Source organism: Argopecten irradians, chromosome 5 (assembly GCF_041381155.1).
Source record: "Argopecten irradians isolate NY chromosome 5, Ai_NY, whole genome shotgun sequence".
NCBI classification, from domain to species: Eukaryota; Metazoa; Mollusca; class Bivalvia; order Pectinida; family Pectinidae; genus Argopecten; species Argopecten irradians.
Window position 1 is genome coordinate 36,453,898 of NC_091138.1, and position 14,684 is coordinate 36,468,581.

Here is a 14,684-nt window from a genome sequence, read left to right on the forward strand (position 1 = left end):
CAAACTTTCGAATTCGTTCTGAATGATTCTTTTGTCGTTTAGTCATATGAATATCATGTTACTTGTAGTCATCAAGGAAAAATGAAACATTATGTTGAGTAGAAGTTAGTTGATACGAACTCCGATAACTCGATAACCTGACTTAATACGTTAATTTTTCTCAATATTCTTCTTTTCTTTTTTTTTAAATCGGGAAAGTCGAGTTCAGAAAAGAGTTCAGAAAACTTTGTATACTATATAATGTATCAGTGACAACCATCGTGTTTCATTTCTAGTTTAACATCTACATTACGTCATGGAGGGATAGAGGTGTTATTGGAGTTTCAAAAGTAGATGGTCACGTGACGAATTACATCAACGAGATGTCAGATTCCATCGTTCAGCCTATGGGAGTAAAAGTATACAACAAAGCCATGCAAAGACAAAGTAAGTTCTATTTTATCTTAATCATACAGTTTAACGACTTGAATAGGAACAGCTTTGATTTTCAGTTATGAACCATACTTTTAAATGTTAACTTTCACAAACCATTTGCTGATGTAAATTTACATATCCACCAAACAAATATTTTATGTACTAATATATAACTAAACTTAGCTCTTTAGAACTATAATTACATAATTTAACAAGAGGGCCATCGGCCTTAACGGTCATCTGAGTTCAGATACAGAATAAAACAAAGACATATGAACACTATATATTGGCCCATTAGGCCCTTGAAGTCTGTCAGTATTTTTATAAAGGAGGTGTTATAGACTGAAAATCCGCCCACGATAATTTTTTGATTTTTGAATTTAAATTAATTAATTGCATTAATACACATATGTCTATAATACTTAAAACCCGATTGGGCCATTATTAGGACTACAGCGCCTCCTACATTAACACTGGTAAATTTAAAGCCTCTTGGGCCTTTTACCTGGCATAAGTCATAGTAAAAACACTTAAATCATGTTTTTCTTATGATTAAAAATACCACATAAAATTGCCTTTTTAACGACATATCACACTTGGCTGTATCCAATATCATTTTATCTCAAATGGAACGTAAATATCAAATTTGACAAAAAATACGACTTTTTGAAGTTTTCAATTTTTCGTTTGAGCAACAGAATAAGTAAGGCACTGCTCGAGTACCCTAAAATTTTGATGTTTTAAAATTATATTCAGGTTATCATCGTTTCACCATAAACAGCTCAAATGGATGAATCACTGGATATGCCACGTTTTTTTTTAGGTTTATTTCGTCTACCCCCTGTATTTTCCATAATATCAAAGTACTGAGAGAGTACACTGTAATATTACCGACTTTACTGTAAGAGTAGAATGTGATGATGAGTTGCGTATTTCAACCAAACCTTGAAATTATCATCATTAACTCATGTTTATAATATTTTTTAGAAATTCTACTTATCCGTTTTGAAACAGTGGGACATATAATACTGACAGTTATGATTTAACATATATACAATGCCATGTTGCATTCCAGAAACTGTATAAGCATTAAGGTAATAAATATGACAGTATGTGTCCTTTGCTTATTGTTAACGGGAACCATCAATGTTGCCATCGTCTCAGGTAGGGTGTTAGAATTGCACCTGCTATACCCATTGCATGATCGTAAAAGGCGACTAAATTTGGTATCTTTTCTGCTAGCGTCAATCAGACATCAGACGAGGCGCTATGTCTCATTTTACCTTTAGTATCGCGAAATAATACCATCAAAAAGTTTGCCAGGTACTGATTACAAGTTATAAGTTTTTCCTCATCAAACATCCTTCATGAAAGTGCATGCTTTCTAGATTATCTAATGAAAGTTCTAGAAACGCTCTAAAAAGTTTTAGAACAGTTTTACAACTGTTCTAGAACAATTCTACAACTGTTCCAGAAGGGTTCTACAATGTTAAATGAGACTTTTTCAGAAATGTTCTAGAACTGCTCCAGTTTCTTAATTCCAGAATAGTTCTAGAATTGTTCTAGAACATTACTCTAGAACAATCTAGAACACTGTTCTAGAACAGTTTTAGAGAATCTTTCTAGAAAACGTTGTAGAATGATTCTATAATTCCTTTAGAATAATTCTAGAACACTTCTAGAACTCTTTCCGGAACCGTTCTGGAGCAGTTCTAGAACTGTTCTAGAAATCCTTGCATAGGTATAAGCAACACATTCCCACTCAGTCACATTATACTGACAACATGCGAATCAGTCGTCCTACTCCCTTAATGCTGAGCGCTAAGCAGGGTGTAACGTGTGTCTCGGCCAGGTGACAGAACCCAGAGCCTACCTCACAGGGGCGAGCTCTCAACCGAAGGCCAAACGTGAGGCGGTGTCAAGGAAGACGTTAGGAAATATAAATTAAGTTAGGAAGAAGAGATGCTATGATACGATCCTAAATTTAGTCGCCTTTTACGATCATGCAATAGGGGCAGTAGGTACAATTTTAACGCCCTACCTGCAGGACCGCGTTTTCATCGTTAGTTCATTTTAATGTCGTAACTTCATCTAACCCTAAGGGTCAGGATGACCTATAGTCACCATGCTTTGTCCATTGTCATGCGCTGTTCGCATTTCGTGGTTCGTATAAACTTTTCATCGAAACGACTTCTTCTCAACATCCGAAAGGCCCAAGAAACTGATATTAGGCATGTAGAATGCTGGAATGATTGACCACCAAGTTTGCGGAAATAAATTACCTTGACCTTCATTCAAGGTCACATAATTCAAAAAGACTAAATCTTTAAACGATTTCTTGTGAATAACTAATATACCTAGATACCTGATATAAGGCCTGTAGTATGCTGGCACGAAAGACTACCACGTTCATTTAATGTTACAAGGGTCAAATAGGCTAAAACCTTTAAACGACTTATTGTGAATAACTAAGAGGCATTGGAATCTGATATTGGGATTGTAGAATGATAGCTTAAACGACTACTTCTTGTGAATAGTTAAGAGGACTAGAGACCTGATATTGTACATATAGCATGTTGGGGTGAAGGGCAAATGTTCCTAAATCATCTTGCCCGATAGGTCAGGGTGACCTATAGTGATCGTACTTCGTGCGCCGTCGTTCATAAACTTTTCATTCAAACAACTTCTTCTCAATAACTGAAAGGCATTGATACATGTTAGACCTAACGTATTCTCAAATAAAGGGCTACAAAGATGTTTGTCAAATGAATGACCTTGACATTAATTGAAGATCACAGGGTTGAAATTGCCAAACATAAACGACTTCTTGACAAAAACTAAGACGCCTTGCAGTATGCTGGAATAAAGAGCTTCAGACAGGTCAAATGTATGAAAATCTTCAAACAGCTTTTCAATATATGAAAGCCTAAATAACTCAGATAGTGGGTCTTTAAAATTCTACATGATTTGTTTATTTGACCTACTTTCATAGTAACATTTTTTAACTATATCAGACACCAAGAACGTCAATTGAAGAGTTCCTAGCGCGCAAAATCTTATTTGGTGCCCCAAAAAAGTTGAGCAATTTCAGTCCACTGGATTCTTTCATTACTGTATAGTTTGACCATGTTTTATTGAGTGAATAATTGTCAGACATGGGCTGTTTGACTCACGAATGAAATCCTAGTTATCCATGACATGTTTATGACAGCAGAACAACAGTATTTCCTTTTGAGAAATATCTAAGGTCAACATATAAGTTACATCGATATACGTTTCGCTAAACGGAACATTTGCTTAGTAATAAGTAAATAAACCCATGAAGACAGAAATAGGAAATACTTCTGACGATTGGTGTAGGAAAATAAGTCATATTGACCTTATTTTGCTTTATGACACAATGTATTGTCTATTTCAATATATGACCCTAAAATTAATATTTTGTGATATATAGGCAAAACAAGTTTTTATTTGGATATGGATCAAATGTCAATATACATGTCAGTTTGACCGAACTTTGGTACACCAACTTACATGGGATACGTTTTACTCAACTATGACGTCGCTAATGCGGCTTTTGATATATGATAGAGCCGAGAGAAGTACAGCTTTCGTTTAACATTTTTATCACTCAGTACTCTCAGTACTTTGATATTGGGTAAGAAATAAAGGGGGTAGACGTACAAAAGTGCAAAAAAGTCGGCATATCCAGTGATTCATCGACACAATATTTTCATGGAGTCAATAAATGATATATGAAGATATTTTTGATTGCTAAAATTTTAGGGTACTCGGGGTTTGTCATTGTTATCTAAGGAATTAATTAAAAACTAATGAAATGAAATTTTTTTCATGAAAAATTAAGAGCACAACTGGAAATTGCAAGGAAATCCCAACAGATGTGATGAAGTATTGTATATCGTTAAAGCGAATAGTCGGGCAAGTGACTGTAAAATCGGTAAAAATGATATTAATATATCCGGTATAATTTCTTATGAATTAGAAAAATAAAACTTTCCGTCAAAATCGCTGTACATGCGAAGAAAATAATAATATCTATGGGAATCCTAAAAGTCCTCCCGACCGGCTATGAGTGCAGTTCAACCTTAACGCATGCGCAACACCCACCACTCTCCGTAGTAAACAAAACATGGCTACCGTAGTTTTGAACCAAAATGTTTCCGCAAAAACAACCAACTGACTCACCTAAAATGCGAAAGGAAAGGCAATGGAGCAGCGACAATCCCAACAACTGACTCGGTAAACATTACAACGCATGGACAGTGTTAATACAACTTGTTAAAGTGAAGAGAACAGTTCAAACGAGCACGCGGCTCCGGACCGCTACTGTACGTACCTAGGCCTACTACCCGGTACTCCCTGCTCAGCTGATAGTGAGTGAGTCTTCGTATTTTGATCATTATGTAAATAGTCCCTAGCAGTATTTTTTCATAAATGAGTGGTCACATATGGTCACATGTTTCATACCTGTTCCCCAATCGCGTAAAACGTAACCCTGGGGTAAATAGCGGTTCTTTAGTGGGGCCTCTTTAGGGGTAATGAATGCCCTGTATATTTATAAAATGTACCGTTGTAATGCATGTACAGTTAGAATGTAACCGCTAGTGCATTATCAAGCTAAGATTTGTTTCAATTAATCTATAATATTATGCTACCGGTCAATTCATACAGTTCTGATGTATATATTTATAGATTTTTAATTTGTAAATTTTTGTTCTGTACATGTTCTGGTAGTGTTATACACATACATTGTGTATAGGATTTACATTGTAGGTTAATTGGTAAAATTGTATTGTATATGTTCTGATATACACATATACATATGTACATGTAGGTTTTAGCTTGTTCTTTAGATATATTTGGAGGACACATACAGTATTATTACTGGTCATAATAATAAATAGTGTTTGTACATGTGTACATGACAAACTTTACAGAGTTGAAATGTACTGCAGCCATGTATCATTTATAATTATTCTGAATTTTTGTTGGAACTATAGATTCTTTTTTGAAACAATATTTGATTCTATCAAATGCATCAGTGAAACATTCACAACTTATAAAATGTTTTCTCTAAAATAAAAAAAACCCTGTAGAATGAACCTACATTTATTCATTTATATATATTTGAAATTAATCATTTCAATTTTTGTCACATTCAACAGATATAAAAAATTGTTGGTTCTTTTTTTCAGGCACCATGCATGCATAGTGACATGAATACATAAAGTTCATCCCTTGGACCTGTATACAAGTGTATGTATACAAATACATACAATTAGCATCATATGAAGACTGAAGAATGTTGATTTGAGTGCTCTTGAAAGTAAACTTTTCCAATATAGACCTAGAAGATCATGAACAGAACATTTAAACAGTATTAATTTATTAAATGTTCCTTTCAACTGTAATCATTAAATAAAATTATGATGCAATACTTTTTCATTGTTTAACTTTGTAGAAATATTTGTTTATATTAGTCCTCTAGATCCAGTGATTATAATTCTTGCATCCATATGCCTGCCCATTTGTTTGTCAGGGCTTGTGAGATAGCTTTTCAATTACTTTTAAAATATAAGGTTTTTTTTTTACATATAGCAATATAGATACCATTGTCTTAGGATTTCTAAATTCTACTTTACAAGAGAGTAGACTCAACATATAAATAAAACCATAAAACTAGCAAGTTATCTGAAATGTTAAAAATCTTTTTGTCTGAACCAAATTTCACATTTATTGTCTATGTGTAACTTGTACATAGACCATTTATGTATTAATACTGTAGTAACAGTGATTACAAACACATAGACTAAAATGTAGTATGTAGTACTATGTACATCTGTCTTTGATATGAGTTCTAAACAAAAAAGTGGTACCTATTGGGAAGTTGTGACTTGGGCGAAAGGTGAAATACAGAAGAAATAGCTACACATGGAAAAAAGAAAGATATACAGTACCATATGGATTCAAAGTTGCTCCAAAATCAATGAGACTAAATAACCAAAAAAAAAAGCCATGTAAACCCCAAATATGCAATGACCAGATCAATGATAAAGCACCCTTCCACTTCCAGTTATCTGTAGCTATTCTATATTTCAACCCCCCACTCAAGTTACAACTTCCCAACCTCATGATTCTTCTGTCTTTTAGCCCCCCCCCCCAACACACACATACCTGATTGATTGTCATGTTATTTCAGGTTCCTATTCAGGTATTATTCCTAAAAACCAAAAAGGGTATACACACTGTGTACTCTCAAAGGAGGGGAACCACTTCATTCAAAAATGAAATTTACAATTTCATCTTAATTTTGAAATTTTCAATTTAATTATTAATTACTGGACTATTAAAACAGTATAGAACCCCTCGGCTACAGACAAAGTACTGTGGTACACATTTCTCTTAATTAATTACTTTTTCTTCAACTCAATCATCTTTTTCTCCAGAGCACAAAAAAGAACAGGAAACAACAGAAAGGAAAGTAACATACATGCAGGCCTATATGTTTTCTGGAAATATATATGATGTGTTAATTCTCACAGCATAGGCCTACATGAATGTAAAGAATTAAATATTATCAATGTTTGAGAGAATTTCCTAGCTGTAATTCTATAGCAGCTACATGGAATGTACGTTTACATATATACATTGTACGATACATATACATCATAAAAGTTTCTTTCCTTCCAGCTGGACATTCATGTCATCTCTCTCCAGAACTCAAATATTGTTTACAAAAAAAAAAACAAAAAAAAAAAACCAGAGACATAGATAATTTAACTAAATCTCTGCAAAAAACTACACGAATAATTGAACACATATATTGTACTTGTAAAATATCTATGTATGAGCTAATTTATTTTCACATCTTTGACAGCTACATGCATGGACGTTCTATGGAACGTTTTCGTGTGGTTTTAAATGGGAAATTATGTTACGATTATTTGTATTTAACCTTCATGATTCGGTTGATGTAAAATACGACGAATGCGATGCTGCAATAATTGCCCCTTGCCGGGGCCCCATCTCTGCATCGGCCGAATATTTGTGTCGATTTCCATGTACAATATGCTTTTATCGAAAAATGATTACAAAGCATTGTCATTAATGTAAGAATACTTCATTTGCATCAAATGTATCATCTCAAAACAACAATTTGCATACCGCATTAGTGGTTTATCACACGAAACGAAACCGACACGACTGAGAAACACATGTCCATGTTGACATTTCCACGCAGCCTCGTTTTCAGTTTGGCGAATTTATATTTAGAACTGTGCTAAATTTACACGGGGCTTCCCCAAAATTTCAATGGTCAAAACTGGACACCGTAAGCAGAACTTGACCACCATTATGGTATACAATGACTTTTGGAAGGCCAAAGAACGCATTTAGACTGGTTTCCTTTGCCCGACTATTCACTTTAAAAAGATAATACGAAATGCTATGTTATTACACCAAATTAATTTATCTTTGGGTTTTGTATGCCTAAATATGATACATTAAATGCGCACAAGTAGGAATCGGACGTAAAACTTACAAAAGGTGGCGCTGTAGTCGCATGATTAATCTATTCATGGAATAAGTACTGTTCCGATACGTATTATGTGCCGATTGATGTATTCGCACCAAAAAATTAAAAATCGATTGTGGGCGGCCATGCAACACCTCCTTTGACTTTTTTGATCAATGAAGATATTTTGGTTCTATCAAATCTGTGAATTCAGAAGAAAGGTTTTTGAAATTTTAGCCATTTTGACCCCTTTTGGCCGCGCCCCTCTGGCCTGTGGGGATCAGCTAGGACCAATATTGATGTTAAAATACTATCTCAAGCTAATAATTCTAACCCAGTTTGATTTATTTCCTATGAAAACTAAGCAAAAATTGTTCATAAATGTGTTTTTCCTATATAAAATTTAGTAAATTTGACCCCCTCCCCAAGGGAAAATCTGAGATCCCAGGGCCATGAAATTCAAAATCCTTGTAAAGAGCCTTAAAACCTTTTAATCTATGAAGAGTATGTGGTTCCATCAAAACTATGAATTAAAAAGAAGATTTTTGAAATTTTAGCCATTTTGACCCCTTTTGGCCCCGCCCCTAAGGCCCCTGGGGGTCAGTCATGGAAAATTTGTTAATAGGATTCAATGGCCATTTCATAGAGATAATTCTGACAACTTTTGACTAATTTCCTATAACAAATGACCAAATAATACTCAAAAATGTGTTTTCCTTATATATACTATAGTAAACTGAACCCCCTCCCAAGGGGTGAACCTGAGACTTCAGGGTCATATAATTCACAATTTTTTTTAAGGGCCTTAAGAACTTTCCATCTATGAAGAGTATTTGATTCTTCCAGTTCCAGAATTTCAGGAGAAGATTTTTAAGTTTTAGCTAATTTGACCCCTTTTTAGCCTTGCCCCTAAGGCCCCTGAGGGTCAGTCATGGAAAATTTGTTAATAGGATACAATGGCCATTTCATTGGGATAATTCTGACAACGTTTGACTAATTTTCTATTACAAAATTCTGAAAAATGGGTTTTCCCTATAAAAACTATAGTAAACTTAACCCCCTCCCCAGGGGAAAACCCGAGACCCCAGGGTCATATAATTCTTTTTTGTTTTGTAAAGGACCTTAAGACCTTTCCATCTATTTTAGTCAATTTTAACCCCCTTTTGGCCCCTCACACAGCCCCCTGGGGGGTGGTGGTCATATAATTCACAATTTGCACTGGCCTTATGCCTAAGAAGGTTTGTGCAAGATTTCAATGAAATTGCTTCTGCGGTTTTGGAGGAGAAATCGAAAATGTAAATTGTTTTTCATCGCACGACGGACGTCGACGGTATGATACTGTTTCCAATAATTATAGGTGTTTGTCTTATATTTCCTGAGTTGACTTATACTATTTGCGATTTATTTGAAGAAACAAGTATATGCTACACGAACGAATTCGAATGCGAATACCTTTGTCTCCCTCGCCCTTCGAATACGAAACAACGATCAACTAACGTAAAGTACACCTGCGCATGTCCTGACGGACGCACGTGCCACACCTCGACCACAGAACCAGAAGTGAAAAGCACGTCGACTACAGGTAAAATTAAATAATGCTTATTGAAACATGTGAAATTTCAATTAGAGTTCATTTCCCAAGGATAAGTCCATATGCTACAGTATAAACTAGGACTGAGAAATAAACTGCTCATTGTTACATTATTGTTAAAGTACTCGTAAGACAACAATAACTTTTTTTTGAAAAACATGATGAATTATAAAAAAAAACTGTTTTCATGGTTCCTCGCGAAAAGTGCTGTAAACTTATTCTTACACAATCAAATTATTGTATTAGCGATCAAAGCCTTACAGAGTCACATTTTAGTGCAAAGTGTCGAGTACGAATTGTGCTAAAATATCATATCCGTTAAAATAATTACTCGTGCAGTATAAGAAAGTAATCATACGTTCATGATATGAAGAGATTGCATTTATTTTGTTTATTTCTACAAACCAGTTACGTCACCTACAAGTACTCCAGATGTCCTTACAAACGTCACCATGTCCATCTCTACGTCTACTCCCATATCAGTGACGTCATCAACCGTAGACCTCAGCAGTACCTCTTCGTCCAGTAAGTGATTCATGTGTATAACGAACAATACATATAAAGAATATAGTAATTCGAGCAAAGTTTTCTAAGTCAAAAATAACATTAAAAATCATGTCGTTTATTAGGATGTCTTTCCTTCCTCATTAAGACACGTATGCGGAAAAAATTAAGCTGCATATTATATCATACCTTTGCTTATTGTATAGTGATTTGCCAAATATCGCTTTTAAATCTAATTCAATCACATAACGTTTCATGCATACACTACTAACATATTCTGTAACCCATGAGAAGACGCACCATGCTTACATGTAATATAATCAATATGCTCTGGTCTAACGGCCAAACAAAATCCGTTAAATGGACACTTTTCGTGTTTCGCTAACTTTCATCACTGCTTAAATGGGGTAAGTTCTACCAATTTTTAAATATTTCTGAAAGGCATCTTTGACATTGCCTATCATTTGCATTGCAAACATATGATTTGAGAGCCCAAAATTATTATACATCGAACAACGTTCAGATAGTTGCTTTTAACACACATTCGGTAATCAAACAAGAAGTTGTAACGTTTTGCTAATTCGGGATCAAAGTTTTAACTTTAATTAATACTTTACAGTACGCATGACTAATACTTATTCATATAACTATTGATTATTTACATTTAACAATGTTTTACAAATCACTAATATTTTAAAACATGTGTGTGCAAATATCTTTATCGTTGTGAAGCGCTTTGTTGTTTTTGTTAGTTTCAGCAAATTGTATCTGGTGATGGAAATACACAAAGGTAATAAGAGTATGAAAGGCGGGTACCTGCTGGCGCATTTACATAAATTGTAAATGAATCAACTTCCATATAAAAAGTAGACACTAATTGGATTTTACGTGTTCACTTATTTTCGTTAAATACCTTTCTATATACATTTGTCGGTATAACATTATTATTTGGCCACTACAACTATGAATATTTTGTCACTGAATGTTGAGAAGCAAGTTAGTTTTTTATGTTCAAAACGTAAATGCCCACTTTTGTCGGTATGATATTGTTAAAGTCTAGTGAATTGTTATTATATTACATCACTATTAACATCTAAAAAGTCTATCCAGATATAAAATTAACAATTTATATACATGTGTTATTTCAAACAAATCCAGAAGCTAGAAGCAATCATTTTTAGTCTTGCTGCGTGAATAGGTTAAAAATGAATTCATGATGATAAAACTTACATGTAAATATGCCGACTCATCATGAGACTTTGTAAGAGGTTACTCTAGTAATTCTGTCATTTCCTGTAAACCTAGTACCTACTTTATGACAATTTTGTAATCGGTACATTATTTTACAATTGAAACGTAGCTTGACAATAGACATGAACCTAAATACAGCTTAATATTCTAACATTGCACGGCCATTTTAGAACAATTTAAATGTAAGACATTACAAACCATTCTTTTCACGAAAACGTTTTGCTTTTGAAACAGGTCTGACTTCTGAGTGTGCGGAGGGATATTTCAAATGCACCAACGCGGAGTGTATTCCTACTTCGTGGGTATGCGATGGCGAGACGGACTGTCGGACCGGGGAAGACGAAGATAACTGTAAGTCTAGCGTTCTCTTTTTCATAGAACTAATAGAATAGACTTCATCCAAAACACAATTAAGAAATCCAAACAAAATCGAAAAAGGTCCAAAAATCTAAAACATCTAAATACACGAACCTTAATAATGTGTCTCGGTCGATGAGAACTAGGAAAACCGATGATCTTCCCCATAGAAGCGAACGCTCACCTACAGACCAAAAATTCATAGTTGTCTTAAAGACACATCAGGAAAGCCACAAAAAAATGTTCAAAATTTAGAAGTTGTGCCGTCCGTTAACCTACCACCTCTACTATAACAGGAAACAAACGATTCTCTTGTATTTACAGGTAAACATAGATGCCAAGTTAGTGAATTCCGATGCCAATCTGACAACGCATGTATTACGAAACACTGGGTGTGTGATGGAAAATACGACTGCTATGATGGTTCCGACGAATATATGTGTAGTATGTATATTAAATACCACTATTACACTTTTCTTAATAGTGATTAAAACTGTTTACTGCGAAGAAAGTATTGCAAATGGGAAAAATCCTTATCATTTATGTAATCTGAATACTTCAATGCACGTAATCGTGTTTGACATCACTAAAATTATTGAGTTTTTACATATAAAAAAGTTTAATTTGCGGTATGAAATAATCGGATATTTTGATAGTATCTGCTCTGGTCACATTATTTTCATGTGTTTTTCTTTAAAGTACGAAGCAGAATTCATTATTGACAATATTTTTATATCACAAATTCACAAGAACTGAAGGTGTTTTCTGTTTGTTTTAGGGACATCAACAGCAGTGCCACAGGTCTGGAGTACGAATCCATTGTATGATGGATTTTTCTTTAATTCACTTTTGAAATAAAATATTGATCATATAAATATTTGCTATTTAAATTATTGTTATACTTGTACCATATATCAATGACTGACATGTATAAGTGATCGGCATAATGCAAAAAATATTCGACAGCCAATCCCGAGCGAAGATTAACATGAAGCATTGACCCAAGTTTCAGACCGACAGTCAATCCCGACCGAAGATGCAGCATTGCTCCAGGTGAACAAAACATCGACAGTCCATCCCGACCGAAGATGTAGCATTGCTCCAGGTGAACAAAACATCGACAGTCAATCCCGACCGAAGATGTAGCATTGCTCCAGGTGAACAAAACATCGACAGTCAATCCCGACAGAAGATGTAGCATTGCTCCAGGTGAACAAAACATCGACAGTCAATCCCGACAGAAGATGTAGCATTGCTCCAGGTGAACAAAACATTGAAAGATCGACAGTCATTCACGAGAGAAGATGCAGCATTGCTCCAGGTTAGCAAATCATCGACAGTCAATCCCGACCGAAGATGTAGCATTGCTCCAGGTGAACAAAACATCGACAGTCCATCCCGACCGAAGATGCAGCATTGCTCCAGGTGAACAAAAGATCGACAGTCATTCACGAGAGAAGATGCAGCATTGCTCCAGGTTAGCAAAACATCGACAGTCAATCCCGACCGAAGATGTAGCATTGCTCCAGGTGAACAAAACATCGACAGTCAATCCCGACAGAAGATGTAGCATTGCTCCAGGTGAACAAAACATCGACAGTCAATCCCGACAGAAGATGTAGCATTGCTCCAGGTGAACAAAACATCGACAGTCAATCCCGACCGAAGATGTAGCATTGCTCCAAGTGAACAAAACATCGACAGTCAATCCCGACCGAAGATGTAGCATTGCTCCAGGTGAACAAAACATCGACAGTCAATCCCGACAGAAGATGAAGCATTGCTCCAGGTGAACAAACCATCGACAGTCAATCCCGACCGGCGATGTAGCATTGCTCCAGGTGAACAAAACATCGACAGTCAATCCCGTCAGAAGATGAAGCATTGCTCCAGGTGAACAAACCATCGACAGTCAATCCCGACCGGCGATGTAGCATTGCTCCAGGTGAACAAAACATCGACAGTCAATCCCGTCAGAAGATGTAGCATTGCTCCATGTGAACAAAACATCGACAGTCCATCCCGACCGAAGATGTAGCATTGCTCCAGGTGAACAAAACATCGACAGTCAATCCCGACAGAAGATGTAGCATTGCTCCAGGTGAACAAAACATCGACAGTCAATCCCGACCGAAGATGTAGCATTGCTCCAGGTGAACAAAAGATCGACAGTCATTCACGAGAGAAGATGCAGCATTGCTCCAGGTTAGCAAATCATCGACAGTCAATCCCGACAGAAGATGTAGCATTGATCCAGGTTAGCAAAAGATCGACAGTCAATCCCGACAGAAGATGCATCATTGCTCCAGATTAGCAAATGATCGACAGTCAATCCTGATAGAAGATGCAGCATTGCTTTAGGTTAGCAAAAGAAGATACAGCATTGCTCCAGGTTAGCACAAGATCGACAGCAAATCCCGAGAGAAGATGCAGCATTGTTCCAGATAATGATAAGCACTAGATCGACAACCAATCCCGAGAGAAGATGCAGTATTGTTCAAGATTAAGCACTAGATCGACAACCAATGCCGAGAGAATGATGTAACATTGCTTCAGATAATGATAAGCACTAGATCGACAACTAATCCCGAGAGAAGAAGTAGTATTGCTCCATTAGATCGACAGCCAATCCATCATCCGTCAACATTTCCTTTTAACCACAAATAGTCAGAGTTCTGCATCAATTGTAACTAAATCTGACAATAAACATCTTTAAGGCAAAGGGATCAGTGTTAGTATAAATCTTACTTCTGGCTTACGTTTTAGTAAAAATGTATACGAGAATCCAGGTTATCGCCATTAAAGGATTGACATAAGGGCAATGATAAGGGACATCTGGGGTAACAATTTATGTTGTACTTCCACTGAGCAAAAATAGGACATTTAAAAAAACAGGGCAACGAAAATTGGTATCTGGGATGAACATGGGGTGCTGAACTTTTACAAAATAAAGCATAAGGGCCTACTTTTTAGAAACAAGAGGCCCGAGGATCTTAACGGTCATCTGACAACATTGACAACAGTAGTATAGGA

At 35.7% G+C, this 14,684-nt stretch overlaps 1 protein-coding gene across 5 annotated transcripts in view; it reads left to right on the forward strand.

The window, feature by feature from the left end:
* Nucleotides 1-12,528, forward strand: part of LOC138323685 (very low-density lipoprotein receptor-like) — a 34,222-nt gene extending 21,694 nt beyond the window's left edge. For 3 of the 5 annotated variants that reach the window (XM_069268471.1, XM_069268467.1, XM_069268469.1), the window contains 6 exons: nt 276-426; nt 9,360-9,530; nt 9,948-10,064; nt 11,529-11,645; nt 11,976-12,095; nt 12,430-12,528. In XM_069268471.1, the coding sequence (XP_069124572.1) occupies nt 276-426; nt 9,360-9,530; nt 9,948-10,064; nt 11,529-11,645; nt 11,976-12,095; nt 12,430-12,509 (756 nt within the window). In that variant the 3' untranslated portion in view covers nt 12,510-12,528. Of the gene's footprint in view, nt 1-275; nt 427-9,359; nt 9,531-9,947; nt 10,065-10,795; nt 11,650-11,975; nt 12,096-12,429 lie in introns of those variants that run through there. The other 2 variants (XR_011208584.1, XM_069268470.1) reach the window with 2 other exon arrangements.
* Nucleotides 12,529-14,684: the final 2,156 nt, after the last annotated feature.